The sequence below is a fragment of the Sturnira hondurensis genome, unplaced genomic scaffold (assembly GCF_014824575.4).
Source record: "Sturnira hondurensis isolate 20B ecotype Veracruz unplaced genomic scaffold, ASM1482457v3 Scaffold0016663, whole genome shotgun sequence".
NCBI classification, from domain to species: Eukaryota; Metazoa; Chordata; class Mammalia; order Chiroptera; family Phyllostomidae; genus Sturnira; species Sturnira hondurensis.
Genome location: NW_028089294.1, coordinates 15,762,269 through 15,777,104, shown reverse-complemented (window position 1 = coordinate 15,777,104; position 14,836 = coordinate 15,762,269). Strand labels below are relative to the sequence as shown.

Here is a 14,836-nt window from a genome sequence, read left to right as displayed (position 1 = left end):
GGGCGTCCCAAGCAGGGCCACTGCGAGTCTGCGGTCCAGAGGAGAAGGGCGAATCCAGCTGGGCCTCCTCAGAGACTTTCCAGTTCCGCCCCATATCTGAGCATCACCACACCACGCAGCAAAGCCCATTCCTGGACGTGAGAGCAGAGCTTGGGAGGGATCGGCGATTTGCAGGGTCACCAGTATTGCACGTGCAGAATGGAGCATTTTCAGCGCGCGCCATGAGGGTCTGCCCCAGGAAGTGGGTTTTGAGTGGGGGTGGGCGGAGGCCCAGGAACACGGAGGCTTCCCAGCCGCATTGGCGTTGCCAGGCACGCGGTTGCCGGTTGACCCGGGCTGTTGACCCTCCAGCGGAAAGCGCCAGAAGCAGGGCTAGCTGAGCGCTCCTCGCACCCACCATGGCCTCCCGCGGTGCAGGCACCCTAGTGACGGAGTTCAGTGCTGCCTACAGGCCCCCTGCCCTCATGCCAGGGTAAGGCCACAGCACAGCGCACCCAGGCTGACCTGCAGGTTGGATCCCCCGGGGCACCTCTCCCTTCCCCCGCCCCTGAAACCCTCCTCTGTCGTCCAGACTCCGCCCCTGCATCTCTGGGGTCTGAAAGAACCCGAGGTGCCGATTTTCCGCCCAGCTGGGTGGTCCCCCCACCCCCTGCCAGGGGATGAGTGCTCAGAGCAGGCGGTGGCAGGTGCAGAGGTGAGGCCCTCCAGATCCCCCTTAGTAGGAAGTCAGTCCCTAGCAGACAGAATATACCCAGGCCGTGATAGGGGACCTCCAGTGGATATGGGCCAGTTAGGGGAGGAGAGGGAGACATCCTATGGGGTTGGGGACATCCAGGCAGGAGCAAGAAGGTGAGAAATCACCCACAAGTTAGCAGGCTTGTCAGCCTCCAACACAGTCCTGGCACCCAGGACTTTTGCAGCATTAGTATTTGTCCTTTAAGAAGCTAAGGACACTTCCAGCCAAGATGGAGGCATAGGTAGATACACTTTGCCTCCTTGCACAACCAAAACAAGGGCAACAACAAATTTAAAAACAAAAAATATCCAGAACTGCCAGAAAATCCAACTGTATGGAAGTCCGACAACCAAGGAGTTAAAAAAGAAACTCATCCAGACTGGTAGGACGGGTGGAGTTGGAAAGCTGGGGTGAAGAGGAGGTAGGACAAGGAAGGGGCAGGAGGGCCAGGGTGGGCAAGGTGGCTGGGGTGGAGTGGGCGGTCCCACATTTGCATATGGAAAAACCCAGAGGAACAACTGGGGAGTGAGACAGACTGCACAACCCAGGGTTCCAGGGTGGAGAAATACAGCCTCAGAACTTCTGACTGTAACAACTTATGAGGGTTGAGATGGTGGGAGAAATTCCTAGCTTCACAAGAGAGTTCATTGGAGAGACCCCACAGGGTGCTAGATCGTACACAAACCCTACCACCCAGGAATCAGCACCTCAAGGGCCCAATTTACTTGTGGGTAGCGGAGGAAGTGACTGAAAGCCCACAGAGAGCTGAGCAAGTGGCAGTGTTCCCTCTCTGTCCCCTCCCCCACATACTGCACCATAACACAAGGTTGCCCCACCCTGACAAACACCTGAGGCTCCGCCCCTTACTATGTGACAGTCCCAGGGAGACAAAAAAAATGGCCCAAATGAAAGGCAGATCAAAGCTCCAGAAAAAATACAACTAAGTGATAAAGAGATAGCTGACCTATCAGATGCACAGTAAAAACGCTGGTAATCAGAATGCTCACAGAAACAGTTGAGTGTGGTCACAAAATAGAGGAAAAAGTAAAGGCTATGAAAAGGAAAATGTACAGGGAACCAACAGTGATGGAAAGGAAACTGGGACTCAAATCAATGGTTTGGAGCAGAAGGAAGAAATAAATATTCAACCAGAACAGAATGAAGAAACAAGAATTCAAAAAAAAATGAGGAGAGGCTTAGGAACGTCTGGGACAACTTTAAACATTCCAACATCCAAATCATAAGGGTTCCAGGAGGAGAAGAGGAAGAACAAGAAATCAAAAACTTATTTGAAAACACAATGAAGGAGAACTTCCCCAATCTGGCAAAGGAAATAGACTTCCAGGAAGTTCAGGAAGCTCAGAGAGTCCCAAACAAGTTGGACCCAAGGAGGAACACACCAAGACACATAATCATTAAGTTACCCAAGATTAAAATGAAGGAGAGAATCTTAAAAGCAGCAAGAGAAAAGGAGACAATTACCTACAAAGGAGTTCCCATCAGACTGTCAGCTGATTTCTCAAAAGAAAACTTGCAGCCAAGAAGAGGCTAGAAAGAAGTATTCAAAGTCACAAAAGGCAAGGGCCTACATCCAAGATTGCTCTATCCAGCAAAGCTTTCATTTAGAATGGAAGGACAGATAAAGTGCTTCTTAGATAAGGTCACATTAAAGGAGTTCATCATCACCGAGCCACTATTATATGAAATGTTAAAGGGACTTATCTAAGAAACAGAAGATGATCAAAAATATGAACAGTAAAATGACAACAAACCCACAACTTTCAACAACCAAACCTAAAAGAAAACACCAAAAATGAACTAAGCAAACAACTAGAACAGGAACAGATTCACAGAAATGGAAATCACATGGAGGGTTATGAGTGGAGAGGGGAAGTGGGGAGAATGGGGAAAAGGGACAGGGAACAAGAAGCATAAATGGTTGGTACAAAGTAGAGAAGGGGAGGTTAAGAATAGTGTAGGAAATGGAGAAGCTGAAGAATTATATGTATGACCCATGGACATAAACTAAGTTGGAGGAATGATGCTGGGAGGGGTGGTACAAGGTGGAGGGGAATATAGGGGAGAAAAAATGGGGCAACTGTAATAGCATAATCAGTAAACCATGTTTAAAAAAAGAAGGAGACCAAGGGATGCCTGGAGGTGGGGCTTGAAACGCTGGCAGGACCGCAGTGTGCACTACCCTCAGGTGTGTGGTTGGCTCTCCCAGTGACCTCGCTCTCCTCACAGTGTGCTGGCTTTGACAGCTTCCCTGCCCCCAGGGCTGCCTGGCCTTTAGCATTGCCAGATGCAGGGTCAAACCTACTTTTTATTTCTCTGGATATTTTCAAACTCCAAACATCCAAGTCTGATTGTTTCTTTCTTGCCCTTTCTCCCAAAGGGCCTGAGATTTCCACTCCCAACCTCCTCTATAGGTATAAGATTGTCTTATCTCTCCTACCAGTTATCACAAACATTGAGGGCAGAAGCTGCATTCTGGAAGCAACCTTCACAGTTTCAGCACATCTGTATAGAATGAATGAATGAATGAATGAAATTAATGTCTTGAGAGTTCTACAGGCAGGTCTTCATGTGGGTGAAAAAAAGATAGGCTCTCCCTTGTGAACTGAACAGATTGAAAAATGAGCCCAAGATTTCATAATATATTAAAGTTTATTAAGTATAGTAAAGTTTATACCCACTTTGGGTTGAAACCCAAAAAGTTTGGGTTGTTTTGAAGCAGGACATTTGAGGGGCTGTGGTATTGAAAGCACTTCTGCATACAGAGGCAGTGCAGTAACTAGGGGCTGGTCCTGCAGTTTTAACCAGCCTGCTTGTGGGCAGGACCTTGGAGAGCTCACAAGCTCCTTGGGTTCCCATTGGACAAAGCTGATTTGCCAGGTCATGTTTTCCTGGTCTTTCATTCCTTTAGGCTTTCATTTGATGAAGACATGTTGAATGCTTGGGGTATTTCAGGTATTTTATTAAGACAAAAACAGGGTGGGGGCTGCCCTTGAGGGGTTCCCAGTCTGGGGTAAATACACATTAGTTCAAGTACATCTTTGCAATCTTGGAGAGTGCTGTTTATACCACATTGTAGGTGTTTATCATCATGTTTGATTTTATACATCGATATATTTTTTCCTTAAGCCCCCACAGTCTCCACTTGGAACTTAGCCCTCCCCCATGGTCGCCCCACTCTGTTTAGGTCTGAGCGGGGGAGGTGATTGTTTCGGAAGCGATCCCCGGATGTTGTTCCGTGTACAGCATTCCCTGCATTTCCCTGGAGCACTCTGTCCTGTGACCGGTCTAGAAACTGTAATAACCAGGGAGCTGTAAACAAGGCTCTAAGCCTGGACTGGGCTCTGCTGAGCAGCTGAACCTGAACCTGCTGCTTTCTCAGCTGCATCTTCCCGGGAGGGGCACGCTTTCCTTAAAGATCCCCGTCAGTGAGCGGATGAATGGAGTCATCTTATCTTTTTGAATGTTGCCTCGTTGGCAATTTTGCTAACTTAACGAAAGAATCCAAGAGTCCCCATCACACTTGGGGCATTATTATTTTTGTGCGTCTTTTTCTAACATTAATCACAGGATTTTCAGTGCAGCCAGTGTCTTCTGATGCTCAGATCGTCCCCCTTGCCCGTTTTTTTCATAGAGACAGAGACCATCCACAGTGCTGAGGACCTCAGAGATCGGGTAACCTAGCCCTCTCCTGTTTCCGATGCCATCACCGAGGTCCAGGGGGACTGGCCTGAGCCCTGGGCTGGCGATGGGAGAGCTGGGCTGGAACCAGGTCACTGAGGCCCTAGAGCAGCACGGTGAGCCCCCGTTTATGAGCACCTACTATATGGCAGGCTCTGTGCTGGGTTCTTTATGAACTTTTTATTAAAAACCCTTCCCAACAACCTAGAAGAGAAGTGAGAAACTTGGCCCAAGTCATTCAGCAGGAAGCCCAGCCAGGTCTTTGTCACTTCAACACCCCCTCCCATTGCCCCAGTTCCTCCCATGTCTAGCTGTCACCCTTGGTCAGACCCCTGTGGTGTTCACGGCCTGGTTGCAGGTACAGTGGGAAACAGGATGCTGGTCTTCAGACTGGTTGGCCAGGGCGCTCCTGGATGCTCTGGGCGGCATGGTCCTCGAGCATCTTGCCTCTGTCTGGCCTGTGTACCATCCCTGACCCTGCGGGAACTCTTGGGTCAGCATCCCTGGGACGGTAAAAGCATATGAAGGGATGAGACTGGTCTAGTGACACTCTGTGCCTCCTGCTTGCAGGTCACATCTGGGTGACCTCCTTTCCCTTGCTCTGTCTCCCACCACACCTCACCAGGAGTTCTGTGCAGACATGTGACCTGCCACTGGGCATTCATCCACACCCAGACTGCTTCCACCTGCCCCCCGCCAATGCCCACAGCTCCTGCCCGGGAGAGAGGGAGGGCAGGAGGACTTGCCCCCCGGCCCCTCCCTCCGTTTGTCTGGGGGAATGGCTCTGCTCATGTCTGCCACTGAGCTGGGCTGGGACCTCAGGACCTTGACAACTGGCCATTGCCAAGAGGGTGGCCCCACAAGGTGGCTGTGCCCCCTCCCCCAGAACCCCCATATAACAGATGGGCAAACCCAGTTTGTGCTGGTGAGTGATTAGCAACCCAGTCTTGGAGAGAAGAAGCCTGGATCTGTAGCGCTCACTCATTTCTGTGCTATAAATACTCCCGCCACAGCTGAAGCCAAGCTGTCAACACGATGCACTGAACCCGGAGCTGGGAAGAGATACGCAGTGGTGGGCATCACACAAACCCCACCGCACAGCTGTGATGGACAGAAGCCTCCTCAAGAACACAGACAATAGGGAAATGCATAAAATACTTGGGGAGTGATAAGTTTTCAGTATTTATTACCTTTGTTTTTCATATAATTTCTCTAATAGTAACTTTATGTAATTTAACTTTTAGTACTAGCTTGTTTAACAACAGGTGTGCAAATACCCTGAAAGTTTAGCAATCGGCCCCCTTGAGCCTGTAGGAGCTGCTCCAAGGCCCCCCCAGCCCCCTCTGCCTGATCCTGACAACTTCTTCAGGCCTGAGGTCTCACCTCCCGGGGTGAGAGTGGGGTGGGCCGGGGGAGGGGAGGGCGGATTTGGCAGCTGTGTTTCCGCCCAGGCTCTGGCTCGGGAGGTGCAGCACTGAAGACAGGCCAGTGCTTCCGGGGCTGTGAAGGGAAGCCTCTCTGCTCAGGAGGATACAGGAGCCCCTGTGTGTCCAGAGAGGTCACCGGCCTTCTCACCCGGCCCTGAGGAACCAGGGAGCCTCCCTAAAAGAAGGTGTCACAGGCCCTGGGGACCTGGGCTTTGGAACAGGGACCTCCCCTCTCTCCAGAGGAATCACCAGCCCTTAAAAGTGTGCCTCCATTTGTCAGTTCAAACCACCAATATTTACAGAGTGCCAGGCGTGCTAAGGATGGAGATGGAGTAGCACACAGCCCTCTCTCCCCACAGAGTTTACAGTTCCGAAGGAAAGACCATACGGAGGGCCCAGGTAGTCACAACGTGGCAGGGTGTGAACTGAGACGGAACAGAGGCACAAAGAGCAAAGACAGTTCGGCGGAGGGGATGGCCATGGCCCCTGGGTGGGTCAGAAAGGGCTCCACGCAAATGGAGTGTTTGACGCACTCCCTGAAGGATGGGTGAGATCACAGTGCGGGCAGAGGAGGACAGCATCTCCCCGACAGACGGGTGGTCAGAGGAAAGCGTGGGGTGGGGGCCCCCGAAGGATATGTGTCCACGGGAGCAAGTGGCCTGTCTGGCTGGAGTGGGAAAGCCACGGCGTGAACGCGGGTGATGAGATGGCAAAGATCTCTCGCGGAGGCCCGACTCAGGCAGGCCCTTGAGCACCCGGCTCAGTTTCTTCTTGATTTCATAGGCAGTGGGGAGCCCTGGGGGGCTTTGCCCAGGAGAAGAATCTGATCGGACCTGTGCTCGGCCAGCGGTGTTGTGGAGAGGAGGGCGGCTGTGGAATGAGGGCACGCTAAATGGTAACAAGTTAATGAGTTAATCAGGCTGCTCATGGGATCCCCCGTGGCCCCTGGTAATTAATTATCAGGTGAGCCACCCAGAGCCATTGAGTGGCGGGGAGGGGCTGCTCCCAATCCGCACAGTAGCCAACCACAGTGGACTTTGGGATGCTCGTGTGATCCTTGCCCAGGGGCCGGCCGAGCACTGGCTCCTAGCTCGTGTGGTGTGCAGGTGGGTGAGGGGCTCGGGAGGGGCGGAGGCGTCAAGGAGGAGGAGGGGTGGTGGCACCGCAGGGACTGTCGGAGGCCCTGCCAGGAGACCCGCCATTCCCCTCTGTTCCTCTCCACCTCCCCCTGCCCCGTGACCAATGAAGCAGGCCTTCGGAAGGCTTTCCAGTGGCACTGCCCCGGGGGCGTGCTCCAGGCTGGCAGACGCAGATGCGCACAAGGGACACAGCCGAGGTGGCCAAGGTGTGCCCACAGAGTGCTAAATAAGTGTGGACATTTGCACGTGCCTGCACGTGCCCCTCCCTGAGCAGCAAGTTCTGAACGGGGTCTGGAATCCAGGCAGAACTTCGGAGGGTGCGGAGGAGATGGCTCCTGGTCTATTGGAATGCAAATACCTTGGCATTCGGAGAAGGTGGAGAGGCAGGGAGCAGAGGAGGAGCACACCGAGAGCCTGGGGGTGGCGGAGAGAAGAATCACAAGAACACGTCACATTTCTATAGCTACTTTCTTCGAAGGAGCGCAACCACCCCCGTGGGTGGGATGCTTTGTGACAGAGACAAGCCCCTTTGGAAACAGCATTCCAAGACATGGTTCCCCCCAGTTTCTGGACTTCTGCCTCCTCCGTGAACGTGCATTGAACACTTGTCACATGTCAGGCGCTGTGCAGGTGCTGGGGATAAAGGTGAACGCAGATTAGCAGAGAAAATGAGCTGACGGGGTCGGTGTGGTTGAAGGATAGTCCTGCTGGGACGTGGAGACATTGGTAGAGGCTGAGGTCAGGGAAGGTGGCAGAGAGCCCAGGTTCTGGGAGTGGCTGGGAAATGCCCAAGGGGCGGGAGGGGAGAGGCCCCAGGAGCAGAAGTCCATGTGAAGGTTTGGGGGCTTCGAGAGCATGTGGGGCCCCGGAGACAACAGTAACATTCCTGGGCTGAGGGCACCTGTGGGGACGTGGTAAGGGCCATCAGCCTTAGTGGCCTGGTGTGGGCGCCAGGCCGGGTGGGATGGAACTTGCTCGAGGACCCTGGCTGGGAGACTGGAGACTGTCCGGCTGAGCGAAGAGGAAGGCTTATAGGCATGGGATAGAGGACCACCGTGGGAGAGTCGCCTGTGAAGAGCAGGAAATGTAATCTGACGAGGATTAATCGAAGTGAAGGCCACTGAAGGGAAATGGGAAAAGGGCTGGACTTTAGATAAGTGCTAATTCCTCGCAGGAGACACTAGTTCATAAAAAAATCTGTCTGACAGAGAGAGAGAGAAAGAGAGAGAGAGTAGAAACCATCTCGTGCTTAGAGTCATGATGCTGTGTGTGCACACATGTGTGCATGCATGTGCATGTGTGTGTGTGTGTAAGGACATGGTTCTGTTTTAGATGCCACGTGCTGACTCTGCTTCAGAAATCCGCAGTAAGAGCATTCCCACCTTCCCCCACCCCCTCCCCACCAGTGGTCGTTTAAACTGTTTCTCTGCCAGGTTTGTAACACTCACATTCTGTTCTGCAACCAGCCTTCACCCGGTTGCTCCTCCTAGCGTTACCCAGTCATTCTAACCGTTTCTACATCACTGTTTTTTTTCCCTTTTGCATCATCTCTTAGTTGGCAGGATTTTGTCACTGGTCTCCAGGGGGCTTTATTTCCTCAGTCCTCTCCAGCTGGCAGCTGCCTTTGTACCTGAGTGGCCACTTGGCCAGTCTGATATTCTAAGGTCTCATATTCCTTCTGTCGCTTTATTACCACATTGTTGGGGGTTGGCAGGACCTGGTGACCAGCACCTCACTCGTTCTCTGTGTTCCAAACCCCCTGAGAAATGAAAGAGCTACAGCGGACAGTGGGGGGCGAGGCTGACGCTGAGCCCAGCCAGAGTCGGCAGGGCTGGGCCGGGGCAGGCTTTCCTCCCAAGGGCAGAGTGTGTCCACCCAGAACAGGGTGTGGGGGAGCCGTGTGGGCCTCCTTGCTTCCAAGGAAGGGGGGAAGGAGGGGTGGGCTTCAACGAGCCCTGTCTTTTCCCCTTCCACTCACCAGTGTTCCTCCACCTCCTACATAGAAGAGCAAGTGGGGGACAGAGACTTCTGGGGGGGCTCCCTCCTCCTGGGGGCCTCCCTCTTCATGGAAGGACTCATTGGGTTGAAGGAAGAGGCATCTCCCTGCCGCTGGCTTTATTGAACTCATACTATTACTAGGTCTCAAACCCAGCACAGAGAACACTCAGGAACCCTGCCTCTGCTTCTCAGGGTATGTTTCTTCCAAATGAGTTGCCCCCAGTGCAAATGTTACAGTGAGGGCAGGACATTGGACTTGGCGATTGGAGGACCTTACGTGGCTTTAATGAAAAAGTGCAGGTTCTTGTTTAGTGGTGGGTCAGAAGTCAGACTGCGTGAGGTCATGGAAAGAGTAGGAGTGGAAGAAAAGAAGTTCCAGAGGATTCCTTAGAGGAATTCAAAAACAGAGGAATAGAATGGATGGTACGTGAAACAGCACGGCTTACTGCAGACCCTTGCAGTCTAGGGAAAGTGCAGAAAAATGTGTAGCTTGTAGGTAGAAGGGGAGAAGCTAAGAGGGAAGGAGAGACTGCAGGTGGCCAGAAGGAAGGGCAGAGGTGGAGTGAAACAGGGAGGGGCCGATGGGGGGCACCAAGCCTTGAGTGGGGCAGGAATGGGGGACCCCCACCCAGGAGGGGGTGAGCCTTGGCAACGAGGAGACCTCTGTCCTGGTAGTGGCCAAGGTGAGCCTACAGGCTCACAGGTACTCTCCAGCTCACCATCTTTCCCAGGGCAGGAGACATGGCCACCAGCAAGGAACTCAGGAGAGACCAGCGCAAGGGCAGAGGCAGGTGGGAGAGGGTTAGGACCGCCCGGGTTAGGGTATCGGGAGCAGAGTTGCCCAGGGACAAGACAGGTGAGGCTGAAGGGATGCTCTCCCCTTGCTGCCTGCTCTGCGGACGGATCTCTCCCTGCTCCGGCCAGGCAAACTCAAGCGCTGCAAGATTCTGGAAGGCACAGCTGAGGGCGGGGAGGACCAACCAGCAGGGAGGGACCTTCTGTACTCTGTGCCTGCAGCAGAGAGCACTGGGAAGGCCGGTCCCTGTGCTTAGCTTCCTTGCCTTCCACCTGAAGATGAAGAGAAGGAAGTTGTGCGTCACTGCCTAGTTGCCAGCCAGCACCCATCCTACTGGGGAGCAGACTGGAGCCCACGACTGCCCTCAGAGGGAACGCTGGAGCGCTGGCTTCAAAGACCCCACTGTCCTGTAGCCTCCAGCGCAGGACCAGTCCCTGGAATGGAGAAACCCAGGACGCTGCAGTGGCAGGGCAGCGCCCCTGCCCTGCAGGGCGCCCTGGGGATGCTGCTGGAGACCTCTGCATCTCTGGACCAGCCCCCGAACAGTCTGTCGAGGAACAGTGATGTGCTGACAGCCTTGCTGAGGGGCTCAGATGGGGACCCCAGAGCTCTGGCCCCTGTGTAAGCCTCTGGTCTGGAGATGTGACCAGCCTGGAAGCCTAGGGGAGGAAGAGGTCCACAGTCTCTCATTTGTCCTTCCCCCAGGGACCCGAGCTGGGCAGTGAGCCTTAGGCAGCCCCTTGAGGCTCAGAGGTGACCCCCAGGCCCAGTGGCCTCACCCCCAGGTTTTAAGGGCCCCCTGTTGAGGTGGCCCTGGAGCCCTTCCATGGCCTCTGCCTCCCCCCCACCGCCCGCTGCTGTCGCAGGTACAAAGGCCACGTTCCTGGCCTGGACTACTCCTTCGGCTCCACCTATGGCAACGCCACTCTCAAGTACTTCCAAGACCACCGCAATGCAGCCCTGGAGAACAGCCACACTCCCTTGAGCAAAGGCGGCCACTTCCCAACCATCTACTCCCCAAACCCTGACCTGGTGCTGTGTAACCGCTCCCAGGCCCGGGCTCGCTGGCTGCACAGGCCCAGCTACACCCGCTTCAACCTGGACAGTGACCGCTCCACCGAACTCTACCGCTTCTACCAGGTGGGCTGGGGCCGCGAGCGGCCTCTCACCCCCAGAACGCCATTGCTTGCTATCACAGAGCCCCTGAGTCAGCAGGGCACCAGTGAGCTAGGCTAGGGGCAGGGCCCTGAGGAGAGGGCTCAGGACTCTGCTTCTTGGATCTCCCCTCCCCCAGGGGCTCCGGTGACTCAGTCCCGGCTCCCCCACTGCCGGGAGAACTGGTCTTTGGGGGGTGCCCACAAATCACCGCTGCCCTGTAGCCTATCTGCCCTGGGGACCCTTGCTTACCCCCTGCCTGAGTGAAGGCTGAAAACTCCCCAGGGTGAACATCACGTGAACGAAGGGCCCACCAAGTCCCCGCCCGGCCCCAGTCCCCAGTCTGCTCCCGGCTGTTCTTGCCCACCTGGAGCCAGGTGCCCACCGGTACCTCCTGCTCCGCAGGCCTCTGAGGATATGTCCCACGTCGACCTCAGCCCCAGACGAAGCCCTAAATGCCCTAGAGGCAACTGGAAGGGACCTGACCACAGCCCAGTGTTATTGTCCCGCTCCTCTGGCCCTGGTTCAGACACGCCTCGACTGCCACAGGCGCTCGGCTACCCTAGTGGGGGCCGGGCCCATTCTCTGCCTGTTCCCAGAAACCTCACTGTCTCCCTCACAGTCTCCCTTGCAAAGTGGGCCTGCGCTGGCCTTTGCTCTCCATCTGGGCACACAGAGCATGTTCTGTCCAGGAGGGAGGGGAAGGGAGGAAGGAATGCACGGGGCTTCCCTGGGCCACCTGCTGAGCTGGGCCCACATACCTCACCTCTGCTGGTCACTTGCGTCATTTGCTCTCCGTAGCCAAGCTGGTGTGGTGCCTGGTCTTATCCCTTACTAGACCGGTGAGGAGCCAGGCTCAGGGAGGTCGCCAAGCTGGGGACGGCTCCTGGGGCACGAGGGGAGACAGACAACACCCCTGCTCACGTGCAGCCAGGCGGGGACTGCAGGTGCCCAAGGTCACTCCTGCCCGCTAACAAACGGTCTCATCTCTTGCCTGGTCGAACTGTAGATGGCGCAGGAGCATCGACAGCACTATCGAGACAAGACGGACACGGTACCCCGGGTCCCCTACTTCGTGTTGCCTGTGAAGGAGAGGGAACGGTACCCCATCCCCACTGACCTGTGAGTGCCTGCCTTCCCTCCATCCACCCAGTTAGCAAACACATGTACACAGGGCACCTGGGCTCAGCCAGCCATGCAGGCACCCCAGACGGAGAACTGAGTCAGGCCTTGCCCTAAAGAGACTTTGCTCTGAAGGGTGACTGTTACAGAGCAAGGGGGACAGGGTTCTGGGAGCTTCAGGATGCCAGGGACCTGAAGGGCCGAACCAGGAAGAGCGTTTTCCTAGCCAGATGCAACCCCCATAATTTTTGTGAGGCTGAACCTGTAGGTTTCTTCCCTTGCCCTGGCACTCCCCCAAATGCGGGTGCGGCTGCTCTGAGCAGCGAGGAGCTGCTGCCCTCTCGTGGATAGGGAGGGCACTACACAGAACAGGGAAATTGCCCCCAGCTCCAAGCAGACATGAAAAATGTAATCCTAGGGACTTGAAAATAGCTTCCAAAGTCCGACTGTCCATCTGACAAAATATGAAAGTTCCTCCATCCTTGCACCTGACTTCTTTTATCTGGGAGGGCTTTCTTTCCCCCAGGGAAGGGCAGCTGGGCCCTGCAAGGTGTCCCAGGCACCGGTTGCCTCACTTTCTCTTCTGCTGCCCAGGCAGGGAGATCAGAAGTCTGTGCCACGAAGGTGTCATGTGGGGTTGGGGCACTGGGGTGTCGGGGGCGTTGGGATATCAGTGGGCAGGTCTTGGGTTTCCAACTCCATGCTGACCCCTGGCTTGCCTCAAGAGTCCGAGCCTCATCCTCGTCATCGCTGATGAAGCAGCAATGCTTTCCATAGAACTTAATGATTCTTTCAAAGAAACAGACAACCACCTCTATAGGCTCCCCTCTGCAAGAGAGACGAGCCCATTTTATAAATAGGAAAACTGCGGCTTAGCAATAGCCTTAGAAATTTGTGCCAGGGGGCAAGTCTGGCTGGAGGTCAAACGTGGAGGAACCTAGGCCTACTGATGCCCCCTCTAGGGCCCTGGGTTAGCCCTCTCCCCTCTTGGGATGGCTCTGAGTCAGCCCAAAGCTGGAACAGTGTAGGGCCTCTCCTGGGGGTCATACCTCCTCTTGAAACCACTATGGGCAGAATCTGTACCTCCCGCAGGCACAGGGAGCCCGGGACACCCAGCTCTGTTCCTTCTCCTAACTGCCTGGCATCCTGTGCTGCGTAGATGGCTCCATGTCCAGCCCGGAGGAACCGCCAGGCGGTCGGGAGTAAGAGGGTCACTGCCTGCAGTAAGCCCTTTCCTTGATTGCCTCTGTGGCCTGGGGCAAGTTCCTGCCCTTCCCTGAGTTTCATTGCCATCAACACCATCACCATCAACACCATTACCACCACCATCACCACCACCCATTACCACCATCACCACCACCATCACCACCACCATCATTACCAGCATCACCACCAGCATCACTACCATCCATTACCATCATCACCATCAGTGTCACCATCACAATGACCATCATCTCCATCACCACCACCACCACCAACAACAACATTCCTTGTAACACTGGTTGAGCGTCTGCTCCTTGTGCAGCGTTATGCTAAGTGCTTTATATGCATCACCTTATTGACACCTCAACTCAGAGCTAAGAGGGAAGTACTAACATCTATTCATCTGCTGTGCACACACGTTCAGCAGCAGCTGGGCCTGAATCCATTGCAGGTCTGCCTGCCATCCGTGCCTCTGTTCTTAAACGCTCTACTCTTGTGCAAATGTAGCCTGTGTCAGGGGCAGGGTGACTTACCAGATACTAAGCTGATGCGTGGCCAGGAGGGTGAGGGGCCACATGGGCCAGGGAATGGGCAAATGTGGCCGTGGGGGCTCATTTTTCACCCTCCCTCCCTGGCACCCCGCCTAACACTGCCTCCACACTCACCCCCAGGCCTCCGCTGAGCCCGAAGGATAAGTGGCACCTTTTAAGATTGTCCCCTGACAACCTGAAGACCTACCAGACGTTCCCATCGGGGAAGAGGGTCTCCTCACAGGAGCGGCAGAAGAGAGACTCCTACTTTGAGTTCAGAGCGTGATGCCTGAGAGCCATGGCCTTGGCCAGGGTGGCTCTTTGGAATAAAATATTTAGCCGTGACTCCCCCACACTCCTCTCCTCTGAGCTCCGGAAGCTCTTGGCCGCAGGAGGACAGCACCGGAGGGTCGCACAGCACAGTGTCTGAAGGGCTGTGGAAAGCTCAGCCCAAGGGCTTCAAGCCAAGAAAAAGTAGTGTCCAGTGAGCTGCTCACCCGCCTCTTCCCCAGACGCGAAGGGGGTAGAACCGAGGACTGTGGGGCTCCTGAGTCTTGGTGGCAGGTCAGGCAGGTGCAGACATACCTCCCACTGGCGTAACCGAGGAAGCCCCATTGTCACATGTCTGCGAATGAGGGTGCAGTGGTCCCAGATGGTTGACCTGGGTGTCATATGCAAAGGGATTCCCCTGTGAGCCCTGGCTCAGCGTTGTTTAGTCCACACGACGCTCTGTAACAGCAGAGGTGCTCCTGGTAGACCCTGAGGCCCAGAGAAGCTGCTCAAGTTCACACAGCTTGGAAATGGCACAGCCAGGACTTGAACCCAGGTCATTCTGACCCCCAGACCCTGGCTGTGGTCCAGATGGAGACTGGTGCAGGGATGAGGCAGCCCTTTGCATCCCAAAGGACCCTGTGGTGCCCCGAGGAGAAACGCACCTTCCTGCGTCCTGCCCAGACTGGCATGGACACTGACTGGCCGTCCACCCCAGGACCATTTGTAGAAGGGAACTGGAGGGAGTGGCCCAGGACTAA

At 55.0% G+C, this 14,836-nt stretch overlaps 1 protein-coding gene across 1 annotated transcript; it reads left to right on the top strand.

The window, feature by feature from the left end:
• The first annotated feature begins 398 nt into the window (after window positions 1–398).
• CIMIP2C (ciliary microtubule inner protein 2C) lies at window positions 399–14,091 on the top strand. Its single transcript, XM_037066517.1, has 4 exons — window positions 399–472; window positions 10,662–10,935; window positions 11,960–12,072; window positions 13,947–14,091. The coding sequence occupies exons 1-4, from the start codon at window positions 399–401 to the stop codon at window positions 14,089–14,091; spliced, it is 606 nt and encodes a 201-aa protein (XP_036922412.1).
• Window positions 14,092–14,836: the final 745 nt, after the last annotated feature.